The sequence below is a fragment of the Balaenoptera acutorostrata genome, chromosome 9, assembly GCF_949987535.1.
Source record: "Balaenoptera acutorostrata chromosome 9, mBalAcu1.1, whole genome shotgun sequence".
Classification (NCBI taxonomy): Eukaryota; Metazoa; Chordata; class Mammalia; order Artiodactyla; family Balaenopteridae; genus Balaenoptera; species Balaenoptera acutorostrata.
In genome coordinates, this window is record NC_080072.1 from 68,525,538 (window position 1) to 68,545,002 (window position 19,465).

At 38.9% G+C, this 19,465-nt stretch overlaps 1 protein-coding gene across 1 annotated transcript; it reads left to right on the forward strand.

Annotated features, from left to right (window-relative positions):
• Window positions 1-8,224: 8,224 nt before the first annotated feature.
• UBTFL1 (upstream binding transcription factor like 1) lies at window positions 8,225-18,504 on the forward strand. Its single transcript, XM_007188931.2, has 5 exons — window positions 8,225-8,359; window positions 9,104-9,215; window positions 9,952-10,501; window positions 11,378-11,513; window positions 16,283-18,504. Exon 5 carries the CDS (start codon window positions 16,397-16,399, stop codon window positions 17,630-17,632), a length of 1,236 nt encoding a protein of 411 aa, XP_007188993.1. The 5' UTR covers window positions 8,225-8,359; window positions 9,104-9,215; window positions 9,952-10,501; window positions 11,378-11,513; window positions 16,283-16,396; the 3' UTR covers window positions 17,633-18,504.
• The last annotated feature ends 961 nt before the right edge of the window (window positions 18,505-19,465 follow it).

Consider the following 19,465-nt stretch of genomic DNA (forward strand, 5'->3'; position numbering starts at 1 on the left):
AACACTATTCTAAGAAGAACAGGAGTGCCTATATTAATATTAGAAACAATAGATTTCAGAACGAAGAATATTATTACCACGGATATAAGAGGTCATTTCACAGTGATAAAGGGATCAAATCTTGAAAAGGACATAAGAATCCTCAATGTTTATGCACCTAATAACAGAGCTTCACATTACATGGGGCAAAAACTGACAGAACTGCCAGAGAAATGGAAATTATATTCAGAGATTTCAGTATCTCTTTGAATTTTGAAATCCATAGATTAACAGAGCCATAGATCAAATAGATCCATAGATCAAACTGAAAACCATAAAGTACAGGACAACACTATAAGCCAGCTTGCCCTAATGGACACTTATAGAACCTGACTCCCAACATTATAGTCATGTAACATTGTAGCATTACATTACTACAACGAGCAAAGTTGGAGTAACACTACCTAATGTCAAGACTTTCTTAAAGCCACAGTGATCACAACTGTGTGGTATTGGTGTTCAAATAGATAAGTAGATAAATGGCACAAAATAGAGAGCTCAGAAGAGTCTGTCATACAGAGTGAAGTAAGTCAGAAAGAGAAAAACAAATACCATATGCTAACACATATATATGGAATCTAAGAAAAAAAAAAAAAGGTCATGAAGAACCTAAGGGTAAGATGGGAATAAAGACACAGACCTACTAGAGAATGGACTTGAGGATACGGGGAGGGGGAAGGGTAAGCTGTGACAAATTGAGAGAGTGGCCTGGACATATATACACTACCAAACGTAAAATAGCTAGTGGGAAGCAGCCGCATAGCACAGGGAGATCAGCTTGGTGCTTTGTGACCACCTAGAGGGGTGGGATAAGGAGGGTGGGAGGGAGGGAGACGCAAGAGGGAAGAGATATGGGAACATATGTATATGTATAACTGATTCACTTTGTTATAAAGCAGAAAGTAACACACCATTGTAAAGCAATTATACTCTAATAAAGATGTTAAAAAAAAAAGAAAAAAAGAAATAGACCTACATATATGTGGACAAAGGATTTTTCTAACAAAAGTGCAAAGGCAATTCCGTGTAGAAAGGATACTCTTTTCAACAAACTGTGCTGAAACACTAACTGCAAAAAAAAAAAAAAAGAACTCCAGTATGTAACACAAATCATCCACAAAAGTCAGCTCAAATGGGTTATAGGCCTAAACATAAAACCTAAGCCCATCAGACTTCTACTTGAAAATCTTTGTAATATTGCGTTCAGCAAAATCTTCTTTTTTTTTGGAGAAGTGTGGTCATGAGGAGAAGAATAAAACAACAAAAGCATGACCAGTTGATAAATTGGACTTTATAATTATTTTTAAAAATCTGCCCTCAAAAGACTCTTTTCAAAGAAAGGCAGAAGAATATATTTGTGAATCATATATCAGATAGAGAACTTGTCCATAAGAACTGGCAAAACTCATGAATAATAAAACAGTACAGTAAAATATGGGTATGATATTTGAACAGATTATTCACCAGACAAGATATATAGGTGGCAAATACATCGAATGATATTCAGCATCATTAATCATTAGAGAAATGCAAATTAAAATCAAAATAATATACCACTTTTAAAATTTAAAAGACTGTACATACTAAGTATTGGCAAAAATATGAAGGAACGAGAATGCTCATATGCTGCTACTGGAAATATGAAATGGTGCAACCGCGTTGTCATTTATTAAAAAGTTAGACATATAAATACCATAAGATCTATTCATTTGAGTCCTAAGTATTTACCTAAGAGAAATGAAAGCATATGTCTATGCAAATACTCATACATAAATGTTCATAGCATCTTTTATTTATTTATTTTTTTGGTTGTATGCTAGAGGGGAGGATGTCTGAATTTTATTGAATTTCAACTCTCCCATGAGGGGGGGCACTGGGAAACAGGCAGGAAGGGGAGTGACTTTCCCTAAATCCCAGAGGAGACCCAGGCCTGTTTCAGTTGTATTCTGTGCTATGCCAGCCCTTTACGTAATCCTTCCTTTGCTAAGTCTGCGCATGAGCTCCATGTGATACCAGGCCATGGGTTTTACAGTCACTCTGGGTGTTTAAAGGTGGTAACCTGACGGCTTCCGTAAGAAGTAGATGCCAAAGTGATGCCCGGTGGGCAGATGGGGGACTGGGGAAACCCTGAGAGGCACATGGCTTGTCCAGGATCGCATCCCTGATGAGGAGGAGGAGCCAGGTCTGAACCCAGCTGTGTCCTCAGAGCTGGAACCCTGGCTGCCCCCAGGCTTCCCAGGGGCTGTGGGCTGGGAAGTGGGCTGTGTGGTGCTACTGTGCATGGACAAGGCATGGGGTGGGGGGGGGGGTGAGAAGTCGGCAGCCCACAGATGCCTTGGGGAGTTTTGTGTAAGGAGGAAACCCAGGTAAGCAGACCGCAGAAAGTGACCTCACTTCCCTGGCGAGAGCGCCCAACAGAACTTGGAACTTGGGTAACCAGGCACCCACTTCTAGAGAAGCCCCTTACCCAGCTCACTGGGTTGGAGAGGAGGAAGGGACTTATATTGCGTCACAATATTCCCAAAGCCATGGCATCAGGAAAGGTCACAGTGAGAATGCTTTCTGACACTGCAGACCCTGGGACAGATCTCATTCCAGACACCTTTGGCCATTTGACCAGAGGGACAGAAATGTAACACAGGGAAGTGCAGGGCAGGCCAGCTCAGGCCAGACCAGCACTCCGATCCCACCTGGGCAGCGCTCTGTTGCCTCCCTGTACATGTGCAGGTGGGGGCTTTATGTAGGGCGGGTCTGCCTCAAGCAAGGGCAGGCTGATGAGGGGTCAGAAGCCTGGTGGGCCGGTCACGTCCACACCCCAGGTCAAAGCTGGCTGGGTGGGATGTGGAAAGCCAGGGCAGCACCCTTCTGCCCAATGTTTATCCCAAACCCTCTAGATGTACCTCTTTTCTCCTCGATGGATATCTGAGCAGACACAGGTCTGGGCATGATGTGGGAACAGAAGGTCAAGTGGGCAGAAGAAGCAGCGATAAGATAATGGCCGCATGGTGCTCTGATACCTCTGGGCCAGGCCGGCTGCTGGTGACTGTCATTGCAGAGCCCCACCCTGGAGATTGGTGAGGAGCTGATCGATGGGGACACCCAATCCATCTCCCCGAGTGAGTGGCGGGGACACCACACTGCCAACGAGGGCCAACCTGGGCTCCTGGTGAGTGTGGCCACAGGGGGTTCTCCAGAACCAGGGCTCAGCGGTGAATGGGGCAGGCCTCCTGCCCAGACACCACCTGGGTCACTTCTCAGGATCCGATCCTGGGCTCATGTGCAACTCAGCACACCTGGCTCACACCTGGAACACTGTGTCAACATTCCCCTCAGTCAGCTGGAGGACCAGAGCCCACCAAGGCAGAGTCCAAAGGTGAGAAGGCCTGGGTGGGTACAAGTGGTTATGTGTGTGGAGGGGTGAGTGCTGGGCCACACAGGGAGGAGACCCCGGAGGCTGGTGTGGGACCAGGAGCAAAGACTGGCCTCAGACCACCCATCTGGTAGACTGCCGTGTGAGAAGACACTCTGTTGTGAATTCCCGGGCTGGGACTTCTCTGAAAAGCTCTGGGAAGATTTCTCTCCTTGGACACCCACGGAAAGGCAGACACGTGAGTCATTTTGTCTTCTCTCACAGCTCCTGCACTTACACAAGATTTCACGCTGGCTCCATGTCTAACATCTATACATTTGGAGAATTTAGGTGCAGGTGGTATCTAAGTCCACAGGCAGACAGCTTCCAGCAGGGCTGTACCTGGAGCTCAATGGCATCAGCAGTAATCATCTTGCCCGACCTCTTGGCTCTGCTTACGGTGTCATCTTCACTCAGGTGGCTCTGCCTTTATGACAGCAAGATGGCCACCAACTGCCACAGGCTGACATCACGTCCCCTCCACTCCCAACAGAAATAGAGCTTCTCTTCTCCAGGATTCCAGCATGAGGCCCTTAGCAGCTTTATTTGAAACATCAGTAATGTATAGAAAGACAGCAATAAAAAGAGAAATAACCCAAATATCTACTAAACAGGTGAATGAATACACTAATTGTGGTATAGCCATAAACTGAAACACTGCTTAGCAATACATGAAATGACCTATTAAAATACACTACAACAGGATGAATCTCAAAGTAATCATTCTGAGTAAGAGAAAGCCAGACCAAAAAAAAAGAGTACATAGGGTGTGATTCCGTTTATATAATACTCCAGAAAGTGTGTCTAATCTATAACAACAGAATACAGATCAGTGATTGCCTGGGGATGGAGATGAAGGGGCTGGGGGTGTGTTGTGTGGGAAAAGTTGGGCAAAAAAGATTATGAAAGGGCAGGAGAAACTTTTGGGGTGGTGGATATGTTCATTATCTTAATCATGGTGATGGTTCTATGGCTGTATACATATGTAAAAACTTTTGATAGTATACACTCTAAATATGTGCAGTTTACTGTATGTCAATTATCTCTCAATAAAACTGTTTTCAAAAAATGAAAGGCAAAAACCAACCAAACAAAAAAGACAGGATCTAAAGTCTTGATGAATATGCTCATAATTACATTGTTTATATCAGACATGCCTTGTCTGATATGCCGTGTCTCTCTCTGCCGGGAGGAAGGCCAACATCCTCCTCGCTACCTTGTGTGCAGGGAAACATCCCATTAAATGAACTTGACCACCAATATCGTTTTGAAGACACAGGTATTCCTTGCCAGATGGGCAGGAACCTATGACTTACCAAGCTCTGAAGAACAGATATGTGAGATACACATGAAAACAAAGACCTTCTTTTGTGAGGTCACCAAGGATGTGCTTTGTTTACCCTGCTGTAAGTCTGAGAAGCGTGTGGCTCACAGGCATTGATCCACTTTGTGGATGGCTGAGGAATACCGGGTAAGCCGTGGCTGAGAGAAAAGTCTGAATCAAGGAAACTCTCTACCTGAGAGAGAATGAAAATTAGGTGAAGATAATTATTCTTCATTCATGTCTAATATAACGCAGATACTAACTAGTATTTTGTACCAGGTTCTAGGATAGACAATTGAAGAAAGGATGCTCTCAATCTTAAGCAGTTCAGTTTTTAATATTTTAAAATCTTATAACCTGAGTTGATGGTGATGATGAGGTTGATCATGTTTGGAGCTGTGATAAATCAATGTAAGACCAAGATGAACAACTATACTTCAATAAATTTTTTTAAATAAATAAATAAATATTCCTGTCTAGTATCCTTCCCTGAGTGAAGCACAATGGCCCGTGATTGATTAAATAGGAAAAAATTTTCAGAATAAAATGCAAACACAGTCAAAATAAAGAAAACCTTAAGAGAAAGTTGCTCAAACTTAACAGACAATATCATATTTCTTTTTTTTTTTAACATCTTTATTGGAGTATAATTGCTTTACAATGGTGTGTTAGTTTCTGCTTTATAACAAAGTGAATCAGTTATACATATACATATGTTCCCATATCTCTTCCCTCTTGCATCTCCCTCCCTCCCACCCTCCCTATCCCACCACTCTAGGTGGTCACAAAGCACAGAGCTGATCTCCCTGTGCTATGCGGCTGCTTCCCACTAGCTATCTATTTTATGTTTGGTAGTGTATATATGTCCATGCCACTCTCCCACTTTGTCACATCTTACCCTTCCCCCTCCCCATATCCTCAAGTCCATTCTCTAGTAGGCCTGTGTCTTTATTCCTGTCTTGCCACTAGGTTCTTCACGACCTTTTTTTTTTTTCCTTAGATTCCATATATATGTGTTAACATACTGTATTTGTTTTTCTCTTTCTGACTTACTTCACTCTGTATGACAGACTCTAGGTCCATCCACCTCACTACAAATAACTCAATTTCGTTTCTTTTTATGGCTGAGTAATATTCCATTGTATATATGTGCCACATCTTCTTTATCCATTCATCCGATGATGGACACTTAGGTTGCTTCCATGTCCTGGCTATTGTAAATGGAGCTGCAATGAACATTTTGGTACATGACTCTTTTTTTTTTTTTTTTTTAAACATCTTTATTAAAGTATAATTGCTTCACAATGGTGTGTTAGTTTCTGCTTTATAACAAAGTGAATCAGCTACAGATATACACACGTTCCCATATCTCCTCCCTCCCGCATCTCCCTCCCTCCCACCCTCCCCATCCCACCCCCCCAGGTGGTCACAAAGCACCGTGCTGATCTCCCTGTGCTATGTGGCTGCTTCCCACTAGCTATCTATTTTACATTTGGTAGTGTATATATGTCCATGACACTCTCTCATCCTGTCACATCTCACCCCTCCCCCTCCCCATATCCTCAAGTCCATTCTTTAGTAGGTCTGTGTCTTTATTCCCATCTTGCCACTAGGTTCTTCATGGCCTTTTTTTTTTTTTCCCTTAGATTCCATATATATGTGTTAGCATACTGTACTTGTTTTTCTCTTTCTGACTTACTTCACTCTGTATGACAGACTCTAACTCCATCCACCTCACTACAAATAACTCAATTTCATTTCTTTTTATGGCAGAGTAATATTCCATTGTATATATGTGCCACATCTTCTTTATCCATTCATCCGATGATGGACACTTAGGTTGCTTCCATGACCTGGCTATTGTAAATGGAGCTGCAATGAACATTTTGGTACATGACTCTTTTTGAATTATGGTTTTCTCAGGGTATATGCCCAGTAGTGGGATTGCTATCAAATCTTAGAGGAAAACACAGGCAGAACACTCTATGACATAAATCACAGCAAGATCCTTTTTGACCCACCTCCTAGAGAAATGGAAATAAAAACAAAAATAAACAAATGGGACCTAATGAAACTTAAAAGCTTTTGCACAGCAAAGGAAACCATAAACAAGACCAAAAGACAACCCTCAGAATGGGAGAAAATATTTGCAAATGAAGCAACTGACAAAGGATTAATCTCCAAAATTTACAAGCAGCTCATGCAGCTCAATAACAAAAAAACAAACAACCCAATCCAAAAATGGGCAGAAGACCTAAATAGACATTTCTACAAAGAAGATATACAGATTGCCAACAAACACATGAAAGAATGCTCAACATCATTAATCATTAGAGAAATGCAAATCAAAACTACAGTGAGATATCATCTCACACCGGTCAGAATGGCCATCATCAAAAAATCTGGAAACAATAAATGCTGGAGAGGGTGTGGAGAAAAGGGAACACTCTTGCACTGTTGGTGTGAATGTAAATTGATACAGCCACTATGGAGAACAGTATGGATGTTTCTTAAAAAACTAAAAATAGAACTACCATACGATCCAATATCATATTCCTTAAAGAAAATGTCTAAGATTCCTTTTAGTCAATCGTGTATATACAACTATGAGTTGATCACTAAATACACAACACAGCATAAATATTTCAATTGTGCATATATATTGAATATTAGAATGAGAGGATGTGAAATAATATGCAAGGAATGAGAAAAAGGGACAGAGTCATAGAGAAAAATTACCAACAGCTATTTTGTGTGCAGTTATAGAGGGAAAGAAAAAAAACAACAGTGTGTTACCAAAAAGAAAAACAAAGCAAACAATCAAAAAAACCTTAGAAAGAAGAATTTCATGGAGATATCAATGAAAAGTATAAAATTACAGAGAATTTTAGTTCAGATGAGGTTGACAAGATCCATCAAACAGTAGTGGGCTATCTCTGCCAGAGCAGTAAGTGGTATTACTAGGGAGCTTGACTGCATTGGGATGAAAAATGGAATGTGAAAGACTCATCTTTCTGAAGAAATATCACGTATCACAGAAGTAATGCAGGCAGATTCAGACAGGCAATCAAATATAGTGGGTAGTAATGGGTCACTTCAATTAGGACTAAAATATAGATCATTAAGTGGAGATATTGAAATTCATATTTGGGAAGATCATTTATTTTCCAAACAGCAACTTCTTGGATTACAAGTGTAAACTCAAGGTGTGACTTTGGTTTTTTGTTTTTCACCAGAGATTGGATTGTGGCAATTGGATTAAGTAGGTTTCAAAATGTTTGATGTTAACCATTGGTGTCAGTGTGTTTTCAACTCTGCAAAAATCTAATCATTGCGCCTATACATTTTCTAAGGTTTGATAACCTTATCACTTGGAGGAAATGGGCGTGGTCTTCGGAGAATATATAAAACATCCAGCAAAGAGCTCATTCTTCTCCAGAGCCCAGAGCTGTCCTGTTTGGACTCGGCTGGGCTGTGGAGAATTTTGAAAGTTACTGCCACCAGGAGGGGATCACCAATCACTGAACTGAATTTAACAGAGTTACTTACTGAACAAGAGTGGAACATTTCATTAACTGTACCCAAAGGTGAGTTCTGAACAAGGTACAATGAATTTCTACTATGTTCACTTAAAAATGAAACATTAATGGTAATCATGGACACTAAATCTACATTGTCATTTTTTCTATCAGTAATACCTATGTGTGAGTACTGCATGAAGCATTTATTCAATCTGTTATTCATAGACAAGTGACTTATTTTATCCACACTATGTCAGGTAACCTCATAAAATGGAGGCAAAAATAGAAAATTTGTTAATATTGTTGAAGAGTAAAATAGTTAATCCAAAAAAAAAAAATAGTTAATCCGTGTAAGAGGAGTTAATTGAATGCCTAGAAATAGTAAACACATTAACTTTTACTATTATCATTTTAATATTATCATTATCATTAATGTTATCAGTCTAGAAATGATTATATTCATAATGAATTCTTGGCCAGTTTCTAGCCCAGTCTACACAGGGCTTATCTATACTTTCTCCCCGTTCATCAAACTATCTCCTCATTTGAGGCAGGTTTGAGTCAATGGCTTTATGTTCTATACACTGAAAATTTTGTGGTCATTGATCAGAAGCCTATAACCCCCCTCTCAAGAATTTTTACTTATAAATAGATCTGTTCACCATCGCTTCACTGCTCATCATTTTTCAAAAGGCATCTTAAAGCTGACTTTACAGTTGTTCAGTTAAGCAATTGTTTACTTTATGTCTCTGCCTCTTCACATGACCTTTTTTGCTACATCTAAAATATCCCTCTTCTTTCCTGTATCAGGACATCAGTCAGTAGATTTAGGACCCAATCTACGCAGGATGACCTCATCTTGACGTCTTCAGCTTGATTCCATCTGCAAAGACTCTATTTCTAAAATAGGTCACATTCAGAGGTACTGGGTGTTGGGATTTGGACATAATTTGAGGGAGGTGTAAGTGGGCACATTTAATCCACTACTCCATCCAACAGAATGAAAGATTGTTGCCCTAAAATCTTGAGGTCTCAGATTTTGCTGGGGAAGTAAAAACTTCAAATTTTTTTTTTTGCTGTGTATGTAGATTATATATAGTAGGGAGAGAAATTGTTAAAGAAAGGTTTCAGATTTGCCAGGTTTTGTCCAATGAATTTCTTAGAATTTTTTTCTAGGACTAGAATCACTGGGTCAGAGGCAAACATTTTTTAAGAATTTTAATGCATATTATCAAAACATTCTCTATTAACTTCATACAAACATACCAATATGTGAGGGTATACATTTTTTTACTATCATTAATACTAGATATTATCCTTTTTAAATATTTGCCAACTTAATAGTTTAATAATGTTTAACAGTTCATAATAATAGTTTGTTAATTTATTTGCTTTCTAAAGGAACTGTATAACCTTCATTAATATATTAGAAGTTCTTTATTTTCAGTAATAGTGAATCTGCTAAAATTTAATCTGAATTTGGTATTATAAACATAAAAATGTAACATTTATTGATTCCCTTAATTAATTTTTATGGGTAATAAAATAGCATGCTAAAAGTAATTAGAACTAGAGACCTCTACAAACTATTTATGTGAGTTATGTGAAGGATATGTATGTGATAGTATATTCTAATAAAAATGGTCGTTCTTTTTCAGGAGCAGTTCATTCTCATTACCAAAAGATTATAAAATATATATAGAGAGATGAAACATTTATTTTTTAAAAATCCCAACAAGTTATTACCATGGAAATCTCCAAGAATTATAACATTCCCCCCCATCCTATATATTTCTGTACATGATTTCAGCTTTGTCTGTGTATATCCATAAGTAAAAATATATATCAAAAATTAAGCCATATTGGGCTTCCCTGGTGGCACAGTTGTTGAGAATCTGCCTGCCAATGCAGGGGACACGGGTTCGAGCCCTGGTCTGGGAAGATCCCACATGCCGCGGAGCAACTAGGCCCATGAGCCACAACTACTGAGCCTGCGCGTCTGGAGCCTATGATCCACAACAAGAGAGGCCACGATAATGAGAGACCCGCGCACCGTGATGAAGAGTGGCCCCCACTTGCCGCAACTAGAGGAAGCCCTCCCACAGAAACGAAGACCCAACACAGCCAAAATAAATAAATAATAATTTAAAAATAAAATAAAATAAAATAAAGGGCCATCTCCAACCTAGATAGAAAGACCCTTACCAGGTACACTTGACTAGCTCATACACAGTAAAACTAAAGGAAATTGACTTTAAAAAAAAAAAAAAAATTAAGCCATATTTATTTAGTGTTTTTTTAAAGGTAAATATTTCACTGATTTAGTTTGTCCAATAATATCTTATCTTTAGATATAGTCACTTAATCACTTGTTGGAAAGTATATTTATATATACATTTTGAAATAGAGGAAGCCAATTTCAAAATAATTATGAAGTCTGATATTGTCAAACGTTCTTTGGTCTAATAAGTAATCATTTCAAGCCAGGTATACTTTTGACCACATTGGGTTTAATCAAATTGCTTTTAACAAAAATATCGTGATTTTTAAAAATGTAATGCTCATGTTTAATCATCCTAACATCAGAATTAAATCAGCCATGGCTGCCAGAATTTGGAGCCTCTATGTCTCAAGTTCCCAAAATATCCACAATAATCATTCATATTTCGATTTATTTCATACAGTAGTAAAAACTGATCAGAACTGAAGGAATTTAAGTGGGCATTCTAAACACGACATGTTATTAGATCCTAGATCATAGTGAAAAAAGGGCAGAAATTATCAAGACATGGAATGATGCATATTCAAATACCTTACTGAAGTATAATCAAATATGGAGGGAACTGGAATAGAATTTGGGACCTTCTAAATCAAACATGAATGGGTGTTTATTATAAAACTCAAAGATGAGGATAAGCCAGCCCTAGGAGACTTTGGCAGTGGGTTGTTTATAGAGATTAGGAAGGGTGTTAATCCAGTCAGTGTTGATTGGGTGTATCTAAGGGAACTTCAGTAACCAATCAGGGAGGGACTTCAAGGATCCTGATAGTCAGGCATCTCAAAAGCAATGTTTCTTCTGTTCAGAGTCATTTGGAGTTGGCTGGACTGTGGAAAACTCTGAAAGCTACAGCTGCTGACCCACCCAGAAAACATAGAACCCCTGACCTGATTGGATGGAATTTCCTACCAGCATTGATGAGACCCATTCTACAATCTTCTGGTAAGTACAATGTCCTGAGTAGAGGAATTCATATTTCTTTCCCTTAAAAAAAAAAAATTTAATTTAACAGTCAGCAGACTTAAGAATTTCTCAAGCAGATGAAATACTCCTAGTTAATAAAAACTATGTAATTATGTTCAGTTTACTCTGGAGCCATAGAATTATAATATCTACAAATGTTTGAAATTTATAAATGAATATGAATGTCCCTGCTAATTTATGATTTTTATGGTGTAAAAGTAAAATGTGAGTTTCTGGATGGGAAATCCTAGACAGGTAGTTTTTCCATTTGGCATGATTCCTAAAACCTGGTTGGGAACCTGCGTTGTAGAAGGTGAAGAGCAATGTTTCTTCAGGAAAGGTTGCAGCTTCGGTCTTTAAAGTGCCCCATGACAATCCAGCAACTGGTGATGGCTGTGAAAATGTAACACTGGTGACACACAATACCAGAAAGCTGAGAACTTCTGCACTCACTCTGATATAGAAGTGGGAATTTTGATTAATTTCTGTCATTTATTTGAAAGCACAATATATTAGATGGCACTGGTTTTTATTTTAACTTGGAATTTTCATATTTCCAAATGTGAAAACACTTGTGATACGATAGTCAATCTGATATGATTGGGAATATATTGATCTGCTCGTCTAAGAAATGGATTCTCTTTACATTAATGTCACTTAAATTCAAGGGTGCCAATGTCAAAGTGAAGAGAAAATTCAATTGTTTGAATTCTCAAAACTGAAGCTTGTAGTTGAACAGAGATTAATATATTGCTAATGAATTATTTTTATTAGAGATAGATGGGAGTGAGTTTTTAATAGAATAGAGTATTGAACAATAATTCTGTTTAATGTAGGTATACTGTGTGTGTAATGTCATTTTTTTTCTCAAGTTGCTCTATCAATGGGTGGTAAGAAGACTATTTTTGTGTATGAGTGCAGGAGACAAAATGCAAAGAAGTGTTTCCCCTGCCAGCTCCTAAAGTATCTGCACATTTCTCCATAATGGCAGTTTTCTATTGATATCTTATTTGTTCGTATCCGTGAGCTTCTGATGAGAGATGTTTTCTTCTTCTTTATATCTCTAACAAAATGAAGAGTCCTTGTCTTTATTGTATATTGTAGTTAATATACATTAATATAAATAATGTCTATTGACATTACCACAAATGAAATATTTAGCCCTTCAACCCTTTGACCCTTACATACACATGTTTACACTTCTCTCCCCTTCATCTTCCTATCTTACTTCCATTATATGATTGCTAGATGGATTATATCAATTATTATCTTTTGATTAAAAAAAAGACGTAGCTCAGCCAAGAGCTTTACTGTGAGTACACCTTTTTCTTATAACATCTTCATTCTGCAGTTTACAATATTCTTTTCTCTGGCTTTCTCTAAAACTATCACACACTCAATCTCACACTCTCTGAACCAAATGCCTCTTCTCAAGATATACAAACACATTAATAATCCCTGAATGTCATCCAGAAGTTGTTTGCCCCCTTCAGGTTCAGTTTCCCACTATTGTAAGACTTTGGGAACCTCAACTCCTTGTAGGTTCCATTCACCAGAGTGATAATTCTGTTAGTATTACCTTCATTAAACTCTTGAGCCATCTGTGATAAACTGTTTCCTGCTTTCCCAACAAATGGCATCTATTTTAAAACATATAAAACTGTCATCCTACCTTTCACTTGATTTCCTTCATCTTCCATTGAGTTTTAATTTCTCCTATGTTACACCTAATAAAACATATTAATGTATCTTATAGTATATAATTTCTCTTTTGTTTTCTAAACAGTTCTTCTTAAAACCTTTTAGTATTATTTTAATAATACTAAAATATTAGTATTAAATCTAAATCTCTGTAATTTAAGTAAGTAACATAAACTCTCTTAATGTTTTTAGTTTCTTCATCTAAGTTCTGTGGTAATAAGTGTAAGATATTTGGAAAAATGCCTGGCTCCTTTGTTGCCACACAACAAAAACAACAGCACAACTGTATTTCAACCTTCATTGCTTTAAATATAGCATCTTATCTTTTAGAATAATTGGAAAGAAAGCAATTCTTCCTCTCTAGATTCAGATATCAAATACAGTAAGTCTCCTACATATGAACCTTCAAGTTTCAAACTTTCAAAGATGCGAGCGTGCTTTCTCATTTCCAGTCACGTAAGTTAGTTCACGTGGGCGAACATTGTCATGTGCGTGCATCCTTTACAAGTGGCTGTGCTTCTGTGTACTTTACTGTACAGTACTGTATAGAGTACAGTAGTACAGAACCTTTATTTCAAGCCCAGGATGTCCGGAAGCAGGCATAAAACATCGGTGATGTACCTGGTACTACTGTACTTTTCAAGGTACTGTACTGTAAGATTTTAAATGTTTTCTTTATTTTCTGTTTTTTTTAATGTATTATTTGTGTGAAAAGTATTATAAACCTATTACAGTACAGTACTATATAGACGATTGTGTTAGTTGGGTACCTAGGCTAACTTTGTTGGACTTTCGAACAAATTGGATTTACGAATGTGCTCTTGGAATGGGACTCGTTCGTACATAGGGGACTTACTGTATTCCACTTCTCATTTGTAAAGGCGATTTTATCTAATTTTCCACTTTCTTCTTAGTTAGCATATGTCTGAGTAGAATAGAGGAATATCCTAAGAGGCTGTTCAAAGGGCCATCATGAGTATTTGGGGCATGATCTAGATATTAAGTTAGAAAAGACTGCCTTTTCTATCCAACTTATTGGATAAATAGATATGAGGAAATTGTATGCTGTTATCAGCTCTTACACTTGTTTAAGTTCTAGTAAATACCAGGTGTTTTGTGGGGAGTTTTCTGAAGGAGGTAATACTGTCACTGTGGCTTAAAGACTGGTAAAGTTAACCAAATAAGTATTCTAAATATTCTATAATTCTCATTAAATCCTTGCCATTTAAAGACAGAAAAATTATGGTTCAGTAGAATGCATTTATTCTAATGGACAGAGTCCAGCAAAATCTATAAATCAGTCATTTACTTAAGGTTCAAGTGTTCATGACTAACCCATAAAGCGCTCACAGCTGGATGCAAGCCTAGACAAGCTCCTAGGCTTGTCTCATTTCTATTTCTAGCTCCTCAACTGCACATTCAGTCCATGGTCATCTGGACTCTTCTTAGAAGGCAGCTATGCTCTGGAATACTGTGGAGAGTTACTGTTTTAGAGAAGATTAGATTCACAGTAAAATTTAATAGAACGTACAGAGAGTTCCCATATACCTCCTGCCTCCTCTGAGTAAACACACACACAGTATCCCCCATTATCACATACTGCAACAGAATGGTGTATTTATTACAATTGAAGAACCTACACTGACACTTCATTATGACCCAAAGTCTATGGTTTTACATTAGTGTTCACTTTGGTGCTGTATATTCTGTAAGTTTTGACTGATGTATAGTGACATGTATCCACCTTTATAATGTGCAGAAGAGTTACACTGCCCTAAAAATCTTTTGTGATAACCTATTCATCAGTCCCCTCCACCCTAGACTGCTGGAAACCAAGGATTATTTTTCTGTCTCCATAATTCTCTTTTTCTAGAATGTCTTAGAGTTGGACTCATGAAGTTCGTATCCTTTTCAATTAGCTTCTTTCCTTTAGTGATATGCATTCAAATATACTCCGTGTCTCTTGCTGGCTTGATCACTCATTTCTTTTTAGCACTGAGTACTATTACATTGTCAGGATGTACGAGAGTTTCTTTATCCATTCACCTACCTAAGGACATCTTGGTTGCTATCAAGTTTTGACAATTATGAACAAAGCTGCTATAAATTACCCTTTGTAGGTTTTTTTAATGGATACATGTTTTCAACTGATTTGGGCAAATTCAAAGAAGCATGGTTACTGAATTATATGGTAAGAGGATATTTAGTTTTTTTGTTTTTTTGTTTTTTGTTTTTTTTTAATTTATTTTATTTATGGCTGTGTTGGGTCTTCGTTTCTGTGCGAGGGCTTTCTCTAGTTGTGGCAAGCAGGGGCCACTCTTCATCGCGGTGCGCGGGCCTCTCGCTATCGCGTCCTCTCTTGTTGCGGAACACAGGCTCCAGACGCGCAGGCTCAGCAATTGTGGCTCACGCGCCCAGCCGCTCCGCGGCACGTGGGATCTTCCCAGACCAGGGCTCGAACCCGTGTCCCCTGCACTGGCAGGCGGATTCTCAACCACTGCGCCACCAGGGAAGCCCGGATATTTAGTTTTGTAACAAACTGCCATATTGTCTTTCAGAATGCCTGTATCATTTTGTATTCCCATCAGCAATGAATCAAAGTTCCTGATTCTCCACATCCTCTCAGGGTTTGGTGATGTTCCTGTCTGCGATTTTTGACCATTCTTACACATGTGCTGTAGTATCACATTGCTATTTTAAAGCCCTTTCTTTTTCAGGCATTTCTCTTTCATTTTAATTATTTACTTCCTCATCATTTTCTCATATCCTTTGCTTTTTGAGCTAGTAGCCAGTCAATTATTTTGTTCACTTGTAGATAAAACAAGTGGTGAGATTGATTGGAAGACATGTTGGGATGGGGCCTGAGGATTTTTAACTGTGCAAAAGAAGCTGCTTAATGCTCAACATTAATCTCAACTCAGAAATTGGGCCAGTTTTCATTTACTTTCTTAAGGGGAAATTAAATGATAGAAGGGACATATCCGTAGTGGGGTGTGCTTCTCTCATGTATCTCATAGGAGAGTAACTTTCCTTTTCTTTCTCCTCAGGAACATAGAATCTCACAAACTACAGGATTCCAGAAATAACTCACCTTCTGAATCTTGAGAGTGAAGAAGTTGAAGATTTTGCTGGGATCATATAAGTGCCCCAAAGACCTAGAAATGGTGTTGCCTAAAGGTCAAGATGACTGGTCCAAAGAAGACATTGTGAAGTTATTGGAATGTATGGAGAATAACATTCCATCCAATGACAGGCACACGTTCAAAACAACCCAGTCACTGATGGACTGGGAAAAAGTAGCTTTTAAAGATTTTTCTGGGGAAATGTGCAAACTCAAATGGTTAGAGGTTTCTTATAACTTGAGAAAAGTTCGCACTTTGAAAGAATTAGTCCTGGAAGCAAAGGAAAATGTTAACAATCCTCACAAATGCAGAAAACGCAAGAAGCATCCTGATTTACCCAAGAAGCCCTTGACAGCTTACCTCCGCTTTTTCAAAGAGATGCGACCCCAGTACAGCCAAAAACACCCTAAGATGAGCAACCAGGAGCTGACCAAGGTTCTGTCTGAGGAATACAAGAAGCTTCCAGAGCAGCTGAAGCTGAAATATAGTCAAGATTTCCAGAAGGAGAAACTGGAGTTTGAGGAGAAAATGGCACTATTCAGAAAACAGCACCCTGATCTAGTCCAGAACTCCACGAAATCTGATGTCCCCAAAGGAAGCCAAATCAAAGCACGAAAGAAGTTTCAGGGATATGTGCAAAAAGTGGAGTCTCCCCCAGAAAACAATTTATCCATGAAGAGAAAATTCCATGGAGAGCCCAAGAAGCCACCTATGAATGGATATCACAAGTTCCACCAGGATTTGTGGTCGAGTAGGGAGCTTCAAGTGGTGCCCCTGAGGGAGCGCATGGTGGAGATTAGTAGATGCTGGCAGCGTGTCCCACAGAACCAGAAGGAGCGTTATAAGAAGGAGGCTGAGGAACTGCAGAAACAGTACAAGGTTGACCTTGATCTCTGGCTCAAGAGTTTGTCTCCTGAAGAATATGCTGCTTACAGAGAGGCAACCTATACTAAGCGTAAGAACATGAGCATGACAAGGGGCCCAAACCCCAAGGTTAGAAGGATGGATCTGCAGTTCCCATCATCAGGGAATCTTCAAGGAGGGCCTGGACTGGAGCAGGGGCTTCAGTCTCCAGAGGTAGAATCATCAAACACTCTTGGAGAGCATTCTCCTGCCTCAGGGAGATCAGAAGAAAACGAGAAAGATGAGGAAGAGGAGGAAGGCAGCAACTCCTCAGACCACAGCAGTGGGGATGAAGATGAAAATTGTGAGTCTGAGGACAGTGGTTCCAGCTCATCTACCTCAGGGAACTCCTCCGACTCAGATTCCAACTGAGCTTTGTTCACCATCTGAGCGATGGGACAGAGAACTTCCTAGCAAATGGACATGGCATCTGCATCAAATTAAAGCATTCTTCTCCCTGTGCCCTTTCATTGCCTTCCTTCTTTCCTTCCCTCTTCAATATAAAGTAGGAGGGACCTGTTGGATAGAAGGCATCTTGTACAGTAATTTCTTTCTCCTCCCTGTAGCCCAAGTCCACCCCCAGAGACAGTCCATGCAATGAAGACTCTTGGAATAAACAATGAGCTGGTTGGGCTGCAGTGCACACTGGGCTAGACTGAGTTTCCTGAACAGAGAAATTTTGCTCTCCTCATCTTCTGCTGCCAGAGCTGTGAGAGAGCCCCGAGGAGTCTGTGACGTCTCCCTTCTCTGTGGTCCTGTCTCTCAAGACTCTTGCACGGGAAGTGGGGAGGGGGAGATTTGACAGACTGGAGCTAGGAGAGTTGCCTTTAAGAAAATTGTCAAGCTCCTGATGTCTTTCATCCTGCTCTCTGAAGTGAGGAGTTGGCCCTTCCTTAATTTGTGAGTGGGCAGGGGGATGTGGGCAGCAGCATTTCTACATGTATATTTATCTCTTAGCTGTCACTGAGATTTTTCTTACTGGTTTCAAAAATTAGAAATTAAATTCTTAGAACCACACCATTTCCATCTGAATGAAATGCTTCTCAAAATCAGTGTCCTTTGACTCTTGGCACTAATTTTCCAGGCCATGTCTAAATGTATTCTGGTTTCTGGTCCAGCTCCTTCCAAATGCTTCAGGTTGTAAGTGAACCACGTTTTTACCATACACTTAATTTATAGGTATTATGTTATGACTTTGTACCTGTTGTGTGTATAAGTATTTTAGTCCACAGACTAGTGTTTGGGAATTCATGTACCAGTTTGACACTGCTTTTATTGTGATTTACTGATATATTTGAAAATGTGTTTAAAGACCGTGCCATCTCATTAAACTTTTCTTTTCTAAACATTCCTGGCTATTTTCATTTTTCATTCACATGGACATTAGCACCACACAAGTAGTTATGTTCTTATATATGAAAACTGTTGACTTTTGAGAGTTCATCTTACTCCTTGATGTCTTAGTGAAATATTTTATTCTTTATAAGTGTTTTTATAAGTATAAAATAACAATCTCAGAAAATAATGGCAATATTTACAATATTGCCTCTGGTTGTGAATCATGGTTTTAAATCATACATGTTCCAATTCAGATTCTACTGTTTTCTAAGCCTTGTCCCACTTACAGGGGATACAGTGATGAAAGTACCAAATGTCAATTTTCTCACAGGTAAATTCAAATCCATCTGGGGAGAGAGGTCAATTTTCTATGCCAAAAAAACCAATCTGAAGTATTAACCTTCTCAGTATATATCTTAAAAAATATCATTAACTTTATTCTACAAGACCTAATTAATAATAATAGATTAGTATAGATTAACATCCTTTTTAACTGAATGATAATTTACGTACTCTCTGCAAATGCTCCTGACAGACATCAAAACTCCAGCCACAGTCTGTGCCAACCTCCTAACAGCTTTTCAGTAAACTTCAGGTGCTCTGTCTGTCCTCAGGTTAGGGTGGTGGGACCCTTAGGTAGCAGACAATTAGCAGATGATAATATTGAAAAGTCCAGCCACAAAATAGGTCACAAGAATTTTCTGTGGCTCCTTTGGCCTCAGAAGCCAAGACCCTGAAGGTTCACTTACCACATGGTTCCATGCTTCTGCTGCAACCAGGACAGGAATCTAGAATCACATCCATAAGAGTGCTGTGTGTGTGTGCGTGTGTGTGTTTGGGGGGATCGGACACACTGGGGAGGACTGA

Bases quoted from the DNA above. Each gene is read 5' to 3' on its own strand.
- UBTFL1 (XM_007188931.2), top strand. From the start codon at position 16,397: ATGGTGTTGCCTAAAGGTCAAGATGACTGGTCCAAAGAAGACATTGTG.